The sequence below is a fragment of the Pseudochaenichthys georgianus genome, unplaced genomic scaffold (genome assembly GCF_902827115.2).
Source record: "Pseudochaenichthys georgianus unplaced genomic scaffold, fPseGeo1.2 scaffold_538_arrow_ctg1, whole genome shotgun sequence".
NCBI lineage: Eukaryota > Metazoa > Chordata > Actinopteri > Perciformes > Channichthyidae > Pseudochaenichthys > Pseudochaenichthys georgianus.
The window spans coordinates 109212-122500 of NW_027263099.1; the positions used below are offsets into that span (position 1 = coordinate 109212).

The 13289-nt window shown below is 42.9% G+C and overlaps 1 protein-coding gene across 1 annotated transcript in view; it reads right to left on the minus strand.

Moving 5' to 3' along the window:
- Positions 1-13289, minus strand: part of LOC117443107 (attractin-like protein 1) — a gene marked incomplete at its 5' end in the record, with an annotated part of 115713 nt that overhangs the window by 60399 nt on the left and 42025 nt on the right. The window contains one exon of the mRNA XM_034079049.2: positions 7126-7178. Coding sequence (XP_033934940.2) covers positions 7126-7178 — 53 coding nt within the window. The remainder of the gene's footprint in view (positions 1-7125; positions 7179-13289) is intronic.

The window sequence follows — 13289 nt, forward strand, 5'->3', positions numbered from 1 at the left end:
AGGACAAGGAAACGGATGGCTTTTAAATATGTAGTTTATACACACTGCTTATAGGTGTGTGTGTGTGTGTGTGTGTGTGTGTGTGTGTGTGTGTGTGTGTGTGTGTGTGTGTGTGTGTGTGTGTGTGTGTGTGTGTGTGTGTGTGTGTGTGTGTGTGTGTGTGTGTGTGTGTGTGTGTGTGTGTGTGTGTGTGTGTGTGAGAGAGGGGGTGTAATGTGCATCCATGGGTGTACTTCCAAAGTGTGTTCAAACAAAGCTAACCCCGTTTCATAGACGACGGAGAGGGTAATGGTACGATAATGACAGAACATGATGTGTTCAAAAGCATCTGAAAACTCAACCTCAGCTGCAGTCATGGAGACACTGAGGGACACAGACTTTAGGAGCCATTAAAACCTGTGTGTGTGTGTGTGTGTGTGTGTGTGTGTGTGTGTGTGTGTGTGTGTGTGTGTGTGTGTGTGTGTGTGTGTGTGTGTGTGTGTGTGTGTGTGTGTGTGTGTGTGTGTGTGTGTGTGTGTGTGTGTGTGTGTGTGTGTGTGTGTGTGGGTGTGTGTGGGTGGGTGTGTGTGTGTGTGTGCGCATTTGCATTATCTTAAAAGCTGCACAATACTGGGCATTAGTGCCACCTAGTGCCTTCGACTCTCAGTCCAGCAGAGAGGGTGAGACCATTTTCTGTATATCAGTATTTAGTGTCTCTACTTTAAAGAGTCCTCTCCTGCTGATGTTCAGGTGTATATCAGTATGTAGTGTCTCTACTTTAAAGAGTCCTCTCCTGCTGATGTTCAGGTGTATATCAGTATGTAGTGTCTCTACTTTAAAGAGTCCTCTCCTGTTGATGTTCAAGTGTATATCAGTATGTAGTGTCTCTACTTTAAAGAGTCCTCTCCTGCTGATGTCCAGGTGTATATCAGTATGTAGAGTCTCTACTTTAAAGAGTCCTCTCCTGCTGATGTTCAGGTGTATATCAGTATGTAGTGTCTCTACTTTAAAGAGTCCTCTCCTGCTGATGTTCAGGTGTATATCAGTATGTAGTGTCTCTACTTTAAAGAGTCCTCTCCTGTTGATGTTCAAGTGTATATCAGTATGTAGTGTCTCTACTTTAAAGAGTCCTCTCCTGCTGATGTCCAGGTGTATATCAGTATGTAGTGTCTCTACTTTAAAGAGTCCTCTCCTGCTGATGTTCAGGTGTATATCAGTACGTAGTGTCTCTACTTTAAAGAGTCCTCTCCTGCTGATGTTCAGGTGTATATCAGTATGTAGTGTCTCTACTTTAAAGAGTCCTCTCCTGCTGATGTTCAGGTGTATTTCAGTATGTAGTGTCTCTACTTTAAAGAGTCCTCTCCTGCTGATGTTCAGGTGTATATCAGTATGTAGTGTCTCTACTTTAAAGAGTCCTCTCCTGCTGATGTTCAGGTGTATATCAGTATGTAGTGTCTCTACTTTAAAGAGTCCTCTCCTGCTGATGTTCAGGTGTATATCAGTATGTAGTGTCTCTACTTTAAAGAGTCCTCTCCTGCTGATGTTCAGGTGTATATCAGTATGTCGTGTCTCTACTTTAAAGAGTCCTCTCCTGCTGATGTTCAGGTGTATATCAGTATGTAGTGTCTCTAGTTTAAAGAGTTCTCTCCTGCTGATGTTCAGGTGTATATCAGTATGTAGTGTCTCTACTTTAAAGAGTCCTCTCCTGCTGATGTTCAGGTGTATATCAGTATGTAGTGTCTCTACTTTAAAGAGTTCTCTCCTGCTGATGTTCAGGTGTATATCAGTATGTAGTGTCTCTACTTTAAAGAGTTCTCTCCTGCTGATGTTCAGGTGTATATCAGTATGTAGTGTCTCTACTTTAAAGAGTCCTCTCCTGCTGATGTTCAGGTGTATATCAGTATGTAGTGTCTCTACTTTAAAGAGTTCTCTCCTGCTGATGTTCAGGTGTATATCAGTATGTAGTGTCTCTACTTTAAAGAGTTCTCTCCTGCTGATGTTCAGGTGTATATCAGTATGTAGTGTCTCTACTTTAAAGAGTCCTCTCCTGCTGATGTTCAGGTGTATATCAGTATAGTGTCCCTACTTTAAGGAGGAGAGGACTCTTTAAAGTAGAGACACTACACACTGATATCCACCTGAACATCAGCAAAGTATATCTTGTTTAAGATAAAGCTTTTCCGTAAAGGTGAACTTGTCTTGAACCACGTTCTCCAACAGAAGTTGTTATTGTGATCAAAGGCATATTTGAGGTGACCGATCTGTTTCCTGACTCGTCTGATTGGCTGACTCGTCTGATTGGCTGATTGCTGAACTCCAGACTCCACCATCGAAACAATGATAGCCCTCTCGAGCCGGAGGGCTATTGACATTGACAGCACTTTTTATTCCACTGTGTTATAATACTAAAAACTGATGATGGCAATTGGTACGCAAAATGCTGTGTGTGTGTGTGTGTGTGTGTGTGTGTGTGTGTGTGTGTGTGTGTGTGTGTGTGTGTGTGTGTGTGTGTGTGTGTGTGTGTGTGTGTGTGTGTGTGTGTGTGTGTGCCACATCTGTTTGCATTCCTCCTCCGTTTGCCCTTTAAGAGGAAAACCAGCAATTTGTTGCAAATGAGCTAAATCCGCGTGAACCCTGCTCGCATCTGGAAACAGGAAAACATCGCGTGGACAGAAACACATTCTCTCTCGTTTAGCCTCCTCTCCTCTTTCCTCTCCCTCTTGGTTGACCTGGATAAGTGATAGTAATCATAACCCTGTCCTCGTTGTTTAAGCTCAAAACGATGTTCCTGACAAACGACCTTTAGTTCTTCCAAGTGCTTCCAAGGTCGAGATGAACTCAAAAAGCTCCTCCCATTAAAACATTGTTATTAGGGATCTGAGAGGAGGTTAGAGATGGGATGGACCGACCCAAACTACTTCCACTGTGACGTTAAAGGACTACTTTAGAAAACTAAAACCATGCTCATTTCAAGGTGTGTATACTGTGACATGTTTCCATGCTTCCATGTTGTGTGGGAGAGAAACACAAAGATAACATACTACAGGAAAGTGAACCCCACACAAAGCAGAATAGGCTTCTTTAAGGCATGTTAAATACGGGACTGTTGGAGGACTTTCAGACCAAAGTATTTCTACGTTTACTTAGTGTAAGTCAAGATTCAAAGGTTTTATTGTCAGATAAGCTACAGTGTGGAAATGGCCATGAACATCTTCTGACCTGAGCTCCTGCAACAATGCAGTTTTAGTTGTCTGCGATCTACGGAGGCCTGCTCCCACCTGTAGAATACGGCTGTACTGGAGAGGTTTTCACCCCGGAGTCGTTGCGGAGAGACGGAGTGGATCCACTCTTCGGGCTTGGCCTGCTTCCACCGGGCGTGTGCTGCTGTGCGGAGGAGGATTTGACCACCGCTGGGGCCTGCTTTCCACCTGTCCTGGTTCTGCTGTTGCAGAGCCTGCTTTCACCCCGGGGATACCACGGAGGGACCGGAGCGCTTCCACGCTGCTGTTTTCGCCTGTCCTTTGCTGCCGTGCTGATTTTGCTCCAGGAACATCGCGGATACTGTGTGCTGGTCTGGGTAAATGGCCCATATCGGGATTCTGCTGTGCCTGTTAACTGTTTTGGACTATGAGAAGGTCTCTAGTCCTTCTGAGAAGACTACTGGACTCAGGTCTGTTCTGCCACCCGCAGTGGGCATCCCCTGCAAAGGTTCGGATGTGTTGCTCAAACAATTACCGGTTGCCTGGTCACAGACAATCTGCCCGACAAAATATGTTAGTCTTTTTTGTATTCCTGCGATGATGGTTCTTCAGGACTGCTTCTTCAGCTCTAATCACACTCTCGCAGACTTTTCCGGTGATTCTAAATTAGATGACGGTGTATGTGTGTCGCTTAAGAGGAAAAGATGCCTGGTTTTGTTGTTGTTATTACTGTCAGGAAATGTTCAGCCTAACCCTGGTCCGCCCAGTAGTAGTAGTCAGATCGCTACTCCTGCTGATTTTAAAGCTAGGTCTGGGTTGGGTTTCATCCACTTGAATGTGCGCAGTCTGTTAGGTAAACTAGATTTTGTCCGTATTTGGGCGAGCTCGACTGACGCTGATGTCATTGTTTTATCAGAAACATGGCTAAACAAGTCTATGTTGGCCTCTGACATTGCCTTACATGGTTATAATGTGTTTCGTTCCGACCGGCCTAATAAAGGTGGTGGCGTTGTCATTTATGTTAAGAATAAGTTCAGTGTAACCACATTAGTTTCCAAATCTATCAGTAAGCAATTCGAATTTTTAGCCTTAAATATAGAAGTGGCAAAGGAGCAACAGGTCATGGTGGTGGGCCGTTACAGACCCCCCTAGCAAATCTTTTATCGCAACTAGACTACAAGGAAATAGAGCTACTTGGAGATTTTAACTGGGACTGGTTAACTACAGTGTCAGAGGATTTTAAAAACCTTTCCATCTCTTTAAATGTTACTCAGATTGTGGATCCGTAATGAGCTCCTCCGTGCCTCACCACAGCATCTGGCTCTATATCGGACAGGGCCAAATTAAATTGCTTTAATGAGCACTTTGTGTCCTGTGGTTCTCTGTTTGATTCTGTTTCTAACTCTTCTGCGAACACCCCAATCCGTGACTCTGAACAACGTGTGTTGGAAAACCCTTTTAGTTTTACTCCTTTTACTGTTGATGTTGTTCGTGAAGCTTTAACCAAGTTAGATCCTAGGAAACCGGCCGGTCCGGACAACGTGGAACCTTTCTTTTTAAAGATAGCTGCAGATGTTATCGCTCCACCTCTCACTTCTCTTTTTAACCTCTCCCTCAGCACGAACACAATTCCTAAAGTGTGGAAGTCAGTGTATGTCCTGCCTCTGCTGAAAGGAGGGGAGGCCACCTTATTGAATAACTATAGGCCAATCTCTAAGCTGTCAGTTCTGGCTCAGGCTCTTGAACGCCTAGTGAGTGAACAGGTAAAGGAGTTTCTATGTAACAATGACATCCTGTCTAAACATCAGTCAGGCTTCAGAAAGCAGTGCAGCACCATCACTGCCACGATGAACGTGTGAACGATGAGGAGAGTATCTTAGATAATAAGCAGAGTTGTGCAGCTCTGTTTGTTGACCTTTCCAAAGCGTTTGACACGTCGATCATCTCATCTTAAAGCAGAGGCTGCTCAGTATCGGCATGTCCAGCCATGCAGTGGGTGGTTTGAGAACTACCTCTCTGAAAGGTCCCCATGTGTTCACTTTGATGGGCTGTCTTCTGAGTGGTTAAACATCACTAATGGTGTACCACAAGGTTCTGTTTCAGGACCACTTTTATTCTCCATCTACATCAGGGGTGTCAAACTCAAGGCCCGGGGGCCAAATCCGGCCCGCGACTTCATTTTATGCGGCCCCACAAGAGCTTGCAAAGAACAGTTACAGGCTGATTTACAGAAGCACACAAACTACATGTCCCACAATGCATCTTTCATTTGACTTTTTTCTCAAAATTAGACTTTTATTTCAAGATTTCACTTTTTTTCTTTTGAAATCATTTTGTGACATGCGCACTGAAGAGACTTGCAATTATTTGCCCTAGACTTCTGCTTTCAGACGTAGTTAATTATGAAGTTATTACCCTGTCCGATAATAATCCAATGCAGAGGCAATAACATTATTTTATATATATATAACATATTATTTATATATGCATTTTTATATTGTCTTGAAGTTACAACCGGCCCTTTAAGTGCAACCATAATGCTGATGTGGCCCGTGGTGAAATTGAGTTTGACACCCCTGATCTACAACAGTTTAGGTGAAAATGTGGATGAAGCTACTTTACATTTGTATGCGGATGATACTGTGATGTTCTGTGCAGGTCCCTCATTCAGGAGCTGGTGTTTCATTACAGGCTGTTTTTAACACTATTCAGACTCAGCTCTCTTTTAAATGTGGATCAAACCAAGGTAATGCTCTTTTCAAAAGCTAAACAGACACCAGAGCCTGTTTTAGATATTGTTACTATGCAAGGAACAACACTTGAAGTTGTTGCCTGTTACAAACACCTTGGTATCTGGCTTGATGATTGTCTCTCTTTTAAACTTCAGGTCAATAACCTGCTTAAAAAGCTGAGGGTTAGGCTAGGGTTCTTCTACAGAAACAAGTCCTGTTTCTCGCTTGAGGCCAGGAAGAGGCTCTGTGACCTTTGACCTGTGCTGGACTATGGGGATCTGGTCTATATGAATGCACCTGCCTATTGCCTGGTCAAGTTAGATGCTGCGTATCACAGCGCACTAAGATTTGTGACAAACTGTAAAGCACTCACTCATCACTGTACCCTGTATGCAAGGGCTGGTCTGCCTTCACTCTCTGTACGGAGGCTCAGTCATTGGTACACGTTTATCTATAAAGCTTTGTTGGGTAAACTCCCGTATTATATCTGCTCTCTGATCACACAGAGAGTTGCAAGCAGCTATTGTCTGAGGTTGCATGATGTAGTCTTGTTAGATGTGCCAAGAGCAAGGACTGTCTTCGGTAAGACAGCTTTTATGCGCAGCTCCACTTGCTTGGAACAATCTTCAGCAAGAATTGAAACTGAGCAATCTCATTCCTCTGCATGTTTTTAAAGCTAGGCTAAATGAAATGCTTGCTGATACAATGGGCACTTGTAAATGTCTATAACTATGTATCCTGTAAATATAATGTATGATGTCCTTTATTGTTTTATGTTTCATGTGGAACCTATATGCTGCAGGTCTCCCTTGAAAAATAGATCGATGATCTCAACGGGACCAATCTGAATAAAGGTTTGAAATTAAATGAAATGCAAGAAGTCTATATACACTCTACTAAATAGAATATGATATACAAGAACAAAATGTGACATTAAATATTGTACAGTTACATGAAATGAAATGCGGTTTATGACGCGGATAACTATTTAGATAAATAAGTAAATTGCAAGATGACTAACAGATGAATGCTGATCGAGGTGCTCAACAGAGCTCAGGTGTTTAGCGGTCGTACTTCTTGCTTGTGTGTGTGTGTGTGTGTGTGTGTGTGTGTGTGTGTGTGTGTGTGTGTGTGTGTGTGTGTGTGTGTGTGTGTGTGTGTGTGTGTGTGTGTGTGTGTGTGTGTCTCAGGTGTAGTGGCGGCAGGGTACTTACAATAACATGTTCCTCGGAGGGGGTTTCCAAGGTAACGGTTCTCTGAGTCACATCTGAAACGACACCAGAGAAGAAGAAGAAGAAGAGAGAGAACAGAAGGCATTAGCTTTAAACAAGGGTTTAGCTTCTATCTAGTGTTGTGGTGTGTGTGTGTGTGTGTGTGTGTGTGTGTGTGTGTGTGTGTGTGTGTGTGTGTGTGTGTGTGTGTGTGTGTGTGTGTGTGTGTGTGTGGTGTGTGTGTGTGTGTGTGTGTGTGTGTGTGTGTGTGTGTGTGTGTGTGTGTGTGTGTGTGTGTCAGGTATCGTCTTCCCCCATCTCTTTGTGAGGTGATTTCCCTCGACAGCCCTGTCTAGTCAAAGCTGCTCTCTTTTTTCCCCAGGGACACACTCACACGTACACACATACTCTCTCACACACTCACACACACACACACACACACACACACACATACACACACACACACACACACACACACACACACACACACACACAGACTCTCTCTCACACACACACTAATGAGAGAGAACACCTAATCTCCTGAAGTCAATCAGATGTCTGCGGGACCAGAGGGCTTAAATAACTGAAACATGCTGAATAACGCATATAAACTAATATCTCACTGTGAAAAGAGACACTGACAATATGCAGAGCTGCTTCTCCGTGGACGATGGCAGTCAGAGTGTTTGTGTTCAGTTCTTTATTCCTCTCTTAGAATTGACAATGCCTGTTAGTGGAAAACAGAAATCGGACACATGTATGCTTGAAATACATTTGACAATATCAAGAGAAAGACACCATGACATGAATGCTTTTAAATAAACCATAATGCATACCAGCGCCTGTCAGTCACATGTCAAATAAGAATCGACTTTGCATTTCATTTTGACATGTGTGCCATTTATCTGCAGCTAACTGTGACCACATGGACGTACGACACACACATGTTGACGGACAGTAATTGGCCGCGGATGAAAGTTGTGACCTTTAGGTTAAAAGAAAGTCTCCAATGACCAGTGAGCTTTACAGAAATACAATCAGATTACAAAAAATATTGATTTTTCCAGTAGAAATATGATTGATTTTTTCAAAAATGCATAACGGGATTTGCATGGGTTTCAAAGAGCCAGGAACTTTAGGTCTTCTGAGGATAATGTTCATCCGACCACTCGGCAGAAGCAAGGGAAATATTGAAGGTCTCCCATCATGCTAAATACACTTTTTAATGTCTTCTCTCCATCACCATGTGTCCCCGGTGCGTCGGGGAACTCACGCAGCGTCAGGAAATAAACCCTCTCTCTTTTCCTCCGTACCCAAATCTCTAAAAACGGGGAACTACGGAGCTGATCCAGATTTGTGTCCGATATGACGTAACATCTGAAATGTGGACCCACGGGCCAATCAGAAACGTTGCTATCAGAAACAATGCCCGACTGTTTTGGACGTAATATGGTCGGTGTTCACATTAGCATGGCTAACACTCCGAGCTAACCTGTACTGGAGAGCATGTGTGTGAAGAAGCAGGAAGTAGAAAGGAACTCACCTTGTGGTGTAACCGGCAAGAGAGAAAGCCTTTGAGCTCCAGACTGTTTCAGAGCCTTGATAATCCATGATATGGCGTTTCATCACGGCAGCATTTAGTTTAGACGGTAGCTGCCGGGTCCCGCATGAGCTCAGACCCCTCCTCTTTAAAGCTTTATCCCCGAATCAGCACTTTAGAAACAGGAAGTGAAATGTCTTCCACATCTATGTGGAAGACTTATTTAATAGAAAGGTTGTTTATTGATATCGCAAAAGCTTAACTGATTGTGTTTCACGGCCTTTTAGTACAAAAATCTGCTGGTAAAGCCCCTGTCACACTGTCCCGGAGTTGACACCCGATGGACACACGAATATGGAATTGTGAATTTCGCACGAAGATGGCCCCGAACCACACGAAGGCAACATTTACATTACATTTAAGAAATACAACTGCAACGAAAGTACCACAAACAATTATGTTACAGTACTATGATACTGTACTGATATCTTCAGACTTTGTTCTTTACTTTCTCCGTCTTTATATGTAGAAAATATTACGTTTTCTCCGTCATGTTGTTTCCATAGCAACAATAACTTCCTGTCAACTCTCCTTCAAAATAATATATTATATCCTTTTCAGTTTCACAGAACACAAATTGGGTTATTTACATAATATGTTTACATGATTTTGTTGTGCAATAAAACAACCCGATGGACACACGATAAAGGAAACGTTCAAATTCGGCTGTGATCGTAGCAACATCGGGCCGTTCGTGAGGGCATCTGAAGCCATCGTATGACCGCCGGTGGAGTTTCTCCGGCTCCGGCAGCAACTTCGTGAGCGGTAGAAAAATCTTTGGCATGCCAACAAATAGCCGAAGGACCTTGAGAAGGTTCATCTTCGTGTTGAATTCGTGTGTCCATGTTGCCCTTCGTAAGGCCATCGTGAGGGCATCGTGTTATCATCGGTGCCATCGGGCATTCGCCCCGATCAGAGTGAGGGTGAATGCACCGATGATAACACGAAGATGACACGACTTGACAAGATGCCTCACGAGTGCCTTACGAAGTTGCCGCTCAGGAAGTTGCTGCCGGAGCCTGAGAAACTCCACCGGCGGTCGTACGATGGCTTAGACGCCCTCACCAACGGCCCACAACAAAATACACGCAGCATACACACTTAGGAATAAGGGATACAAGAGTAAAGTGCAGTAATTAGTATAAAAATACAATCTGTAATATAATAATAATAATAGTAATGATATATATGTATATGTACAGAGTCACATTGACACTATGATGTACCGACAGTCCGTCACGTACACATGCAAGTCCTTCCCTCAGCAGAGTGTCTGCGTCTCCATGTTGTTATATCTCCAGAGGGCTAAAGTACACTCATCCTCTCCTCAAGTAGAAGTACAGATACTCGTGTTTAAAAAGTACTGACTACACTTCTTTACTCAAGTCAAAGTAAAGAAGTATGGGACACATATACTCTCGGTGGACTTAACGCAAGTATTCTGGCTCGTATACTGTTGTACAACAATATCATAAGTGCTTCAATCAGCAGTGTGTCTGTGTTTCTATCTCGTTATATCTGGAGTGTCTAAGGTTTCGGATCCATGACGGGAAGTCACTGAAACAGAAACAAGAATGAAAGAGGGAATAACTAAAGAACAAGTGTTTGGTTGTATCTCTGCAGCAGGAAACTGAATATCGTATTCCATAAGCCCGGCCAAGGACGAGGCCTTACACCTCGGAGCTGCCGTCCTGACTCTGCAGATTAGTAACCAACAGTAAAACGAGAAAAATAGGTGAAAATAAAACACTTTTCGGGTTTAATAGTGGCACGCAAATCAGTTTAAGAGACAGCTGGAGCAACGCGTCCAAGAAACTGAGATTTCTGCTGAATGTGGGAATATTTGTATTTCTTTTTGGCAGATAGTTATTGAGGAATTAGATACAGTTGCTGGCATGTAAGAAAGTAGGTAAGAAAGGGAAGGAGGGAGGAGAATAAGCAAAGAGGAATTAAGAGAATGAAGAAAGAAAGGTGACGCTTAAAAAGACTATTCTGCTTGTTGGGGTGTACCCTCTCCTGTAGTGCGTTCTGTAGGTTTCAGTGCATGTAAATGGTCTGCAAAGGCTAGGGTTGGGTACCGAAAACCGGTTCCAACATTTCGATTCCAACGGCATCATTTAGAAATGTGAATTTCGGTTCTGCTTTTCGATGCCTGAGGAAATGTTTCTCGCCGCTCTCCGTAGCCTACTGTATGACGTACTGTATGACGTACTGTATGACTGCAGCGGGGCGGGAAATGTAGCGTTGTACCTACACTTCCTACAGCGTAACCTGAGACCAGGGCCGGCCCGTCGCACTGGCATTATAGATGTTCGCCTAGGGCGCCAGATCTGTGGAGGCGCTGCGCTGACAGCTCTGGGAGGGAAAACAAATGTTTTGACCGTTGGGGCTCATCCTAATGTTCGGCCTTGATGTAACAACATTCATAATTAAGTGAATGTAACACCATTTTCATCCCGGTTACACGTTTCATTCGCCCTGTACGATGGGCGCTGCAAGTGATGAAAATGGGGGATGTTGGCTTATCTGGCAACCGCAGCTCACAGCCAAAGAGCGAGGGAGAAAGGGAGGGCGCTGTTGTTATTAGCATCTGGTGCTAGCTGCTCTAACGGAAGAAGAAGATGTTTCTACAATGATGTGGAGGGAGAGTCCTCTCCAGTCAGACTGAGGCTGATAACTACAGCTCAGTGAGGTAAAGGACTCTGAGGGTTGAGATAGTTCACTTTAGTCTAAGTTATCTCAGTGGGTCTCAAACGTTTTGATCACAATTTATGTAAACACATATTTCCAAGACTCTCCTTTATAATTATTGGGATAAAACAGGTTTGAAATAATTTCAATGTAAACTATAGGACAGTAAACCAGACATATCGTTTTAAACTGGAGAGATAAAAAAATATGCATAAATAAAATAGTAAAATAAGATATGAATGAACAACAAACATAAAACACGTTACATGTATTTGTTATTGGCTATGGGTTACTGGTTATGCTCACGTACTTATTTAATTATTAAAATGTAAACCGATCTTTTTCATATGGGTGTTTAGAGTTGTACCCCCTAGATCTAGTCTCTAGTAATTCTGCGTGTGCACCAGATTGAAGCATTTTACTTCAAAATGTTCAAACATTTCTTCCCGGTATGCCTGAGAGGCAGATATGCTTGTTTTTCTCAACAAGAACTGTTTTTAAAAGTTGAACTGTTGCAGCTTCAGTGGTTCTCAGGTTAAAGTTACATAGCAGTGAATATAAACAGACTGATTAATGTGAATATTACTGTAAGCTAACCTGTGTAAAAGTTTCTCGAATACATGTAATTGTTTTGGTGGAAGAAGCATGTATCATTTTTTTACCCTGCCCCTCAAAGAACCGGAATCGAAAAGTAGAATCGTGGAAATTCAAACGATACCCAACCCTAGCAAAGGCAACACTCCCTTATGATAAAAGCATTCAGCTCATTGATTAGCTTTGTTCATTTCTCTCTGGCTGGTGAAGGAGAGAACGCTCTGTGGCAGAGCAGCAGTGAAGCAGAACGCAATAACAAGATGCGTCTCATTGCTATCAGCAATGAAACAGTGAGAAGACCACAGCCTTCAGAGGCTTCATGTTAGGAAGACAAGCAACAAGAGAAACTACTTCTATAAGAAAAGTAGATCTGCCACCTCTATCGGTGGGTCTGCTTTAGTTAAGGCAACTAAAAACAGATGCTTAAAGTAAGAGAGATGTCTTCTTCTGTGGTTAGGAGGCACACAGCACGAGGACACTTGACAGAAACGAATGACTGCATATTAGGGCGGATTTATGGCTAGTATGGGGCCATATTCTGCTTTTGGGGGTGTCTCTCTCCTGGAGTGTGTTCTATAGGTTTTGGTGCATGTAAATGGTCTGCAAAGGCTAAAATCCCTGTGTTCCCTCAAGCAGTAAAATAAAAAATATGAACCCAAGCATAATATGTCCTCTTTAAAGGAAGGTGAGAGAAGCTTATTGAACAAAACGTTTGAGGAGTCTTGAATGGTCACAAGAGGAGTTTACGACTGTAACGCTTTGCACACCAGTCGACTTATTCAGTATTTATGAAAGACGAACATTTCCCTCACCTTTAATGAACCTTAATTACATAAAAGTGGTGCTGCTGTGCATGAATGAGGTGTGAAAGGGTGAATGACTCGTAGTATGTGAAGCTTTGAGGGTTCGAAAATACCTGATAAAGAAATGTATAAGTACAGTACATTTACAGTGGCTTCATATATGCAGTTAACGCAGTTCTCCGTCATACAATATACTCAGTTGTACTACAAGATGGGGAAGAATCTGACATTCTTAAGAGTTATTTCTGCCAGTTTAAGTGTCTCAGTTCAATTTTCTAATTTGGCCTCCGAGTTACACAGCATGATTGAATACTGGATTCTGATTGGCCAATTTGGACAGTCCAGAGGTTATTAGTTTTAAATAACAGGCTGTTGCTAAGGAGAACAGACTGTTGCTAAGGAGAACAGACCGTTTCTAAGGATAACAGACTGTTGCTAAGGAGAACAGACTGTTGCTAAGGAGAACAGACTGTTGCTAA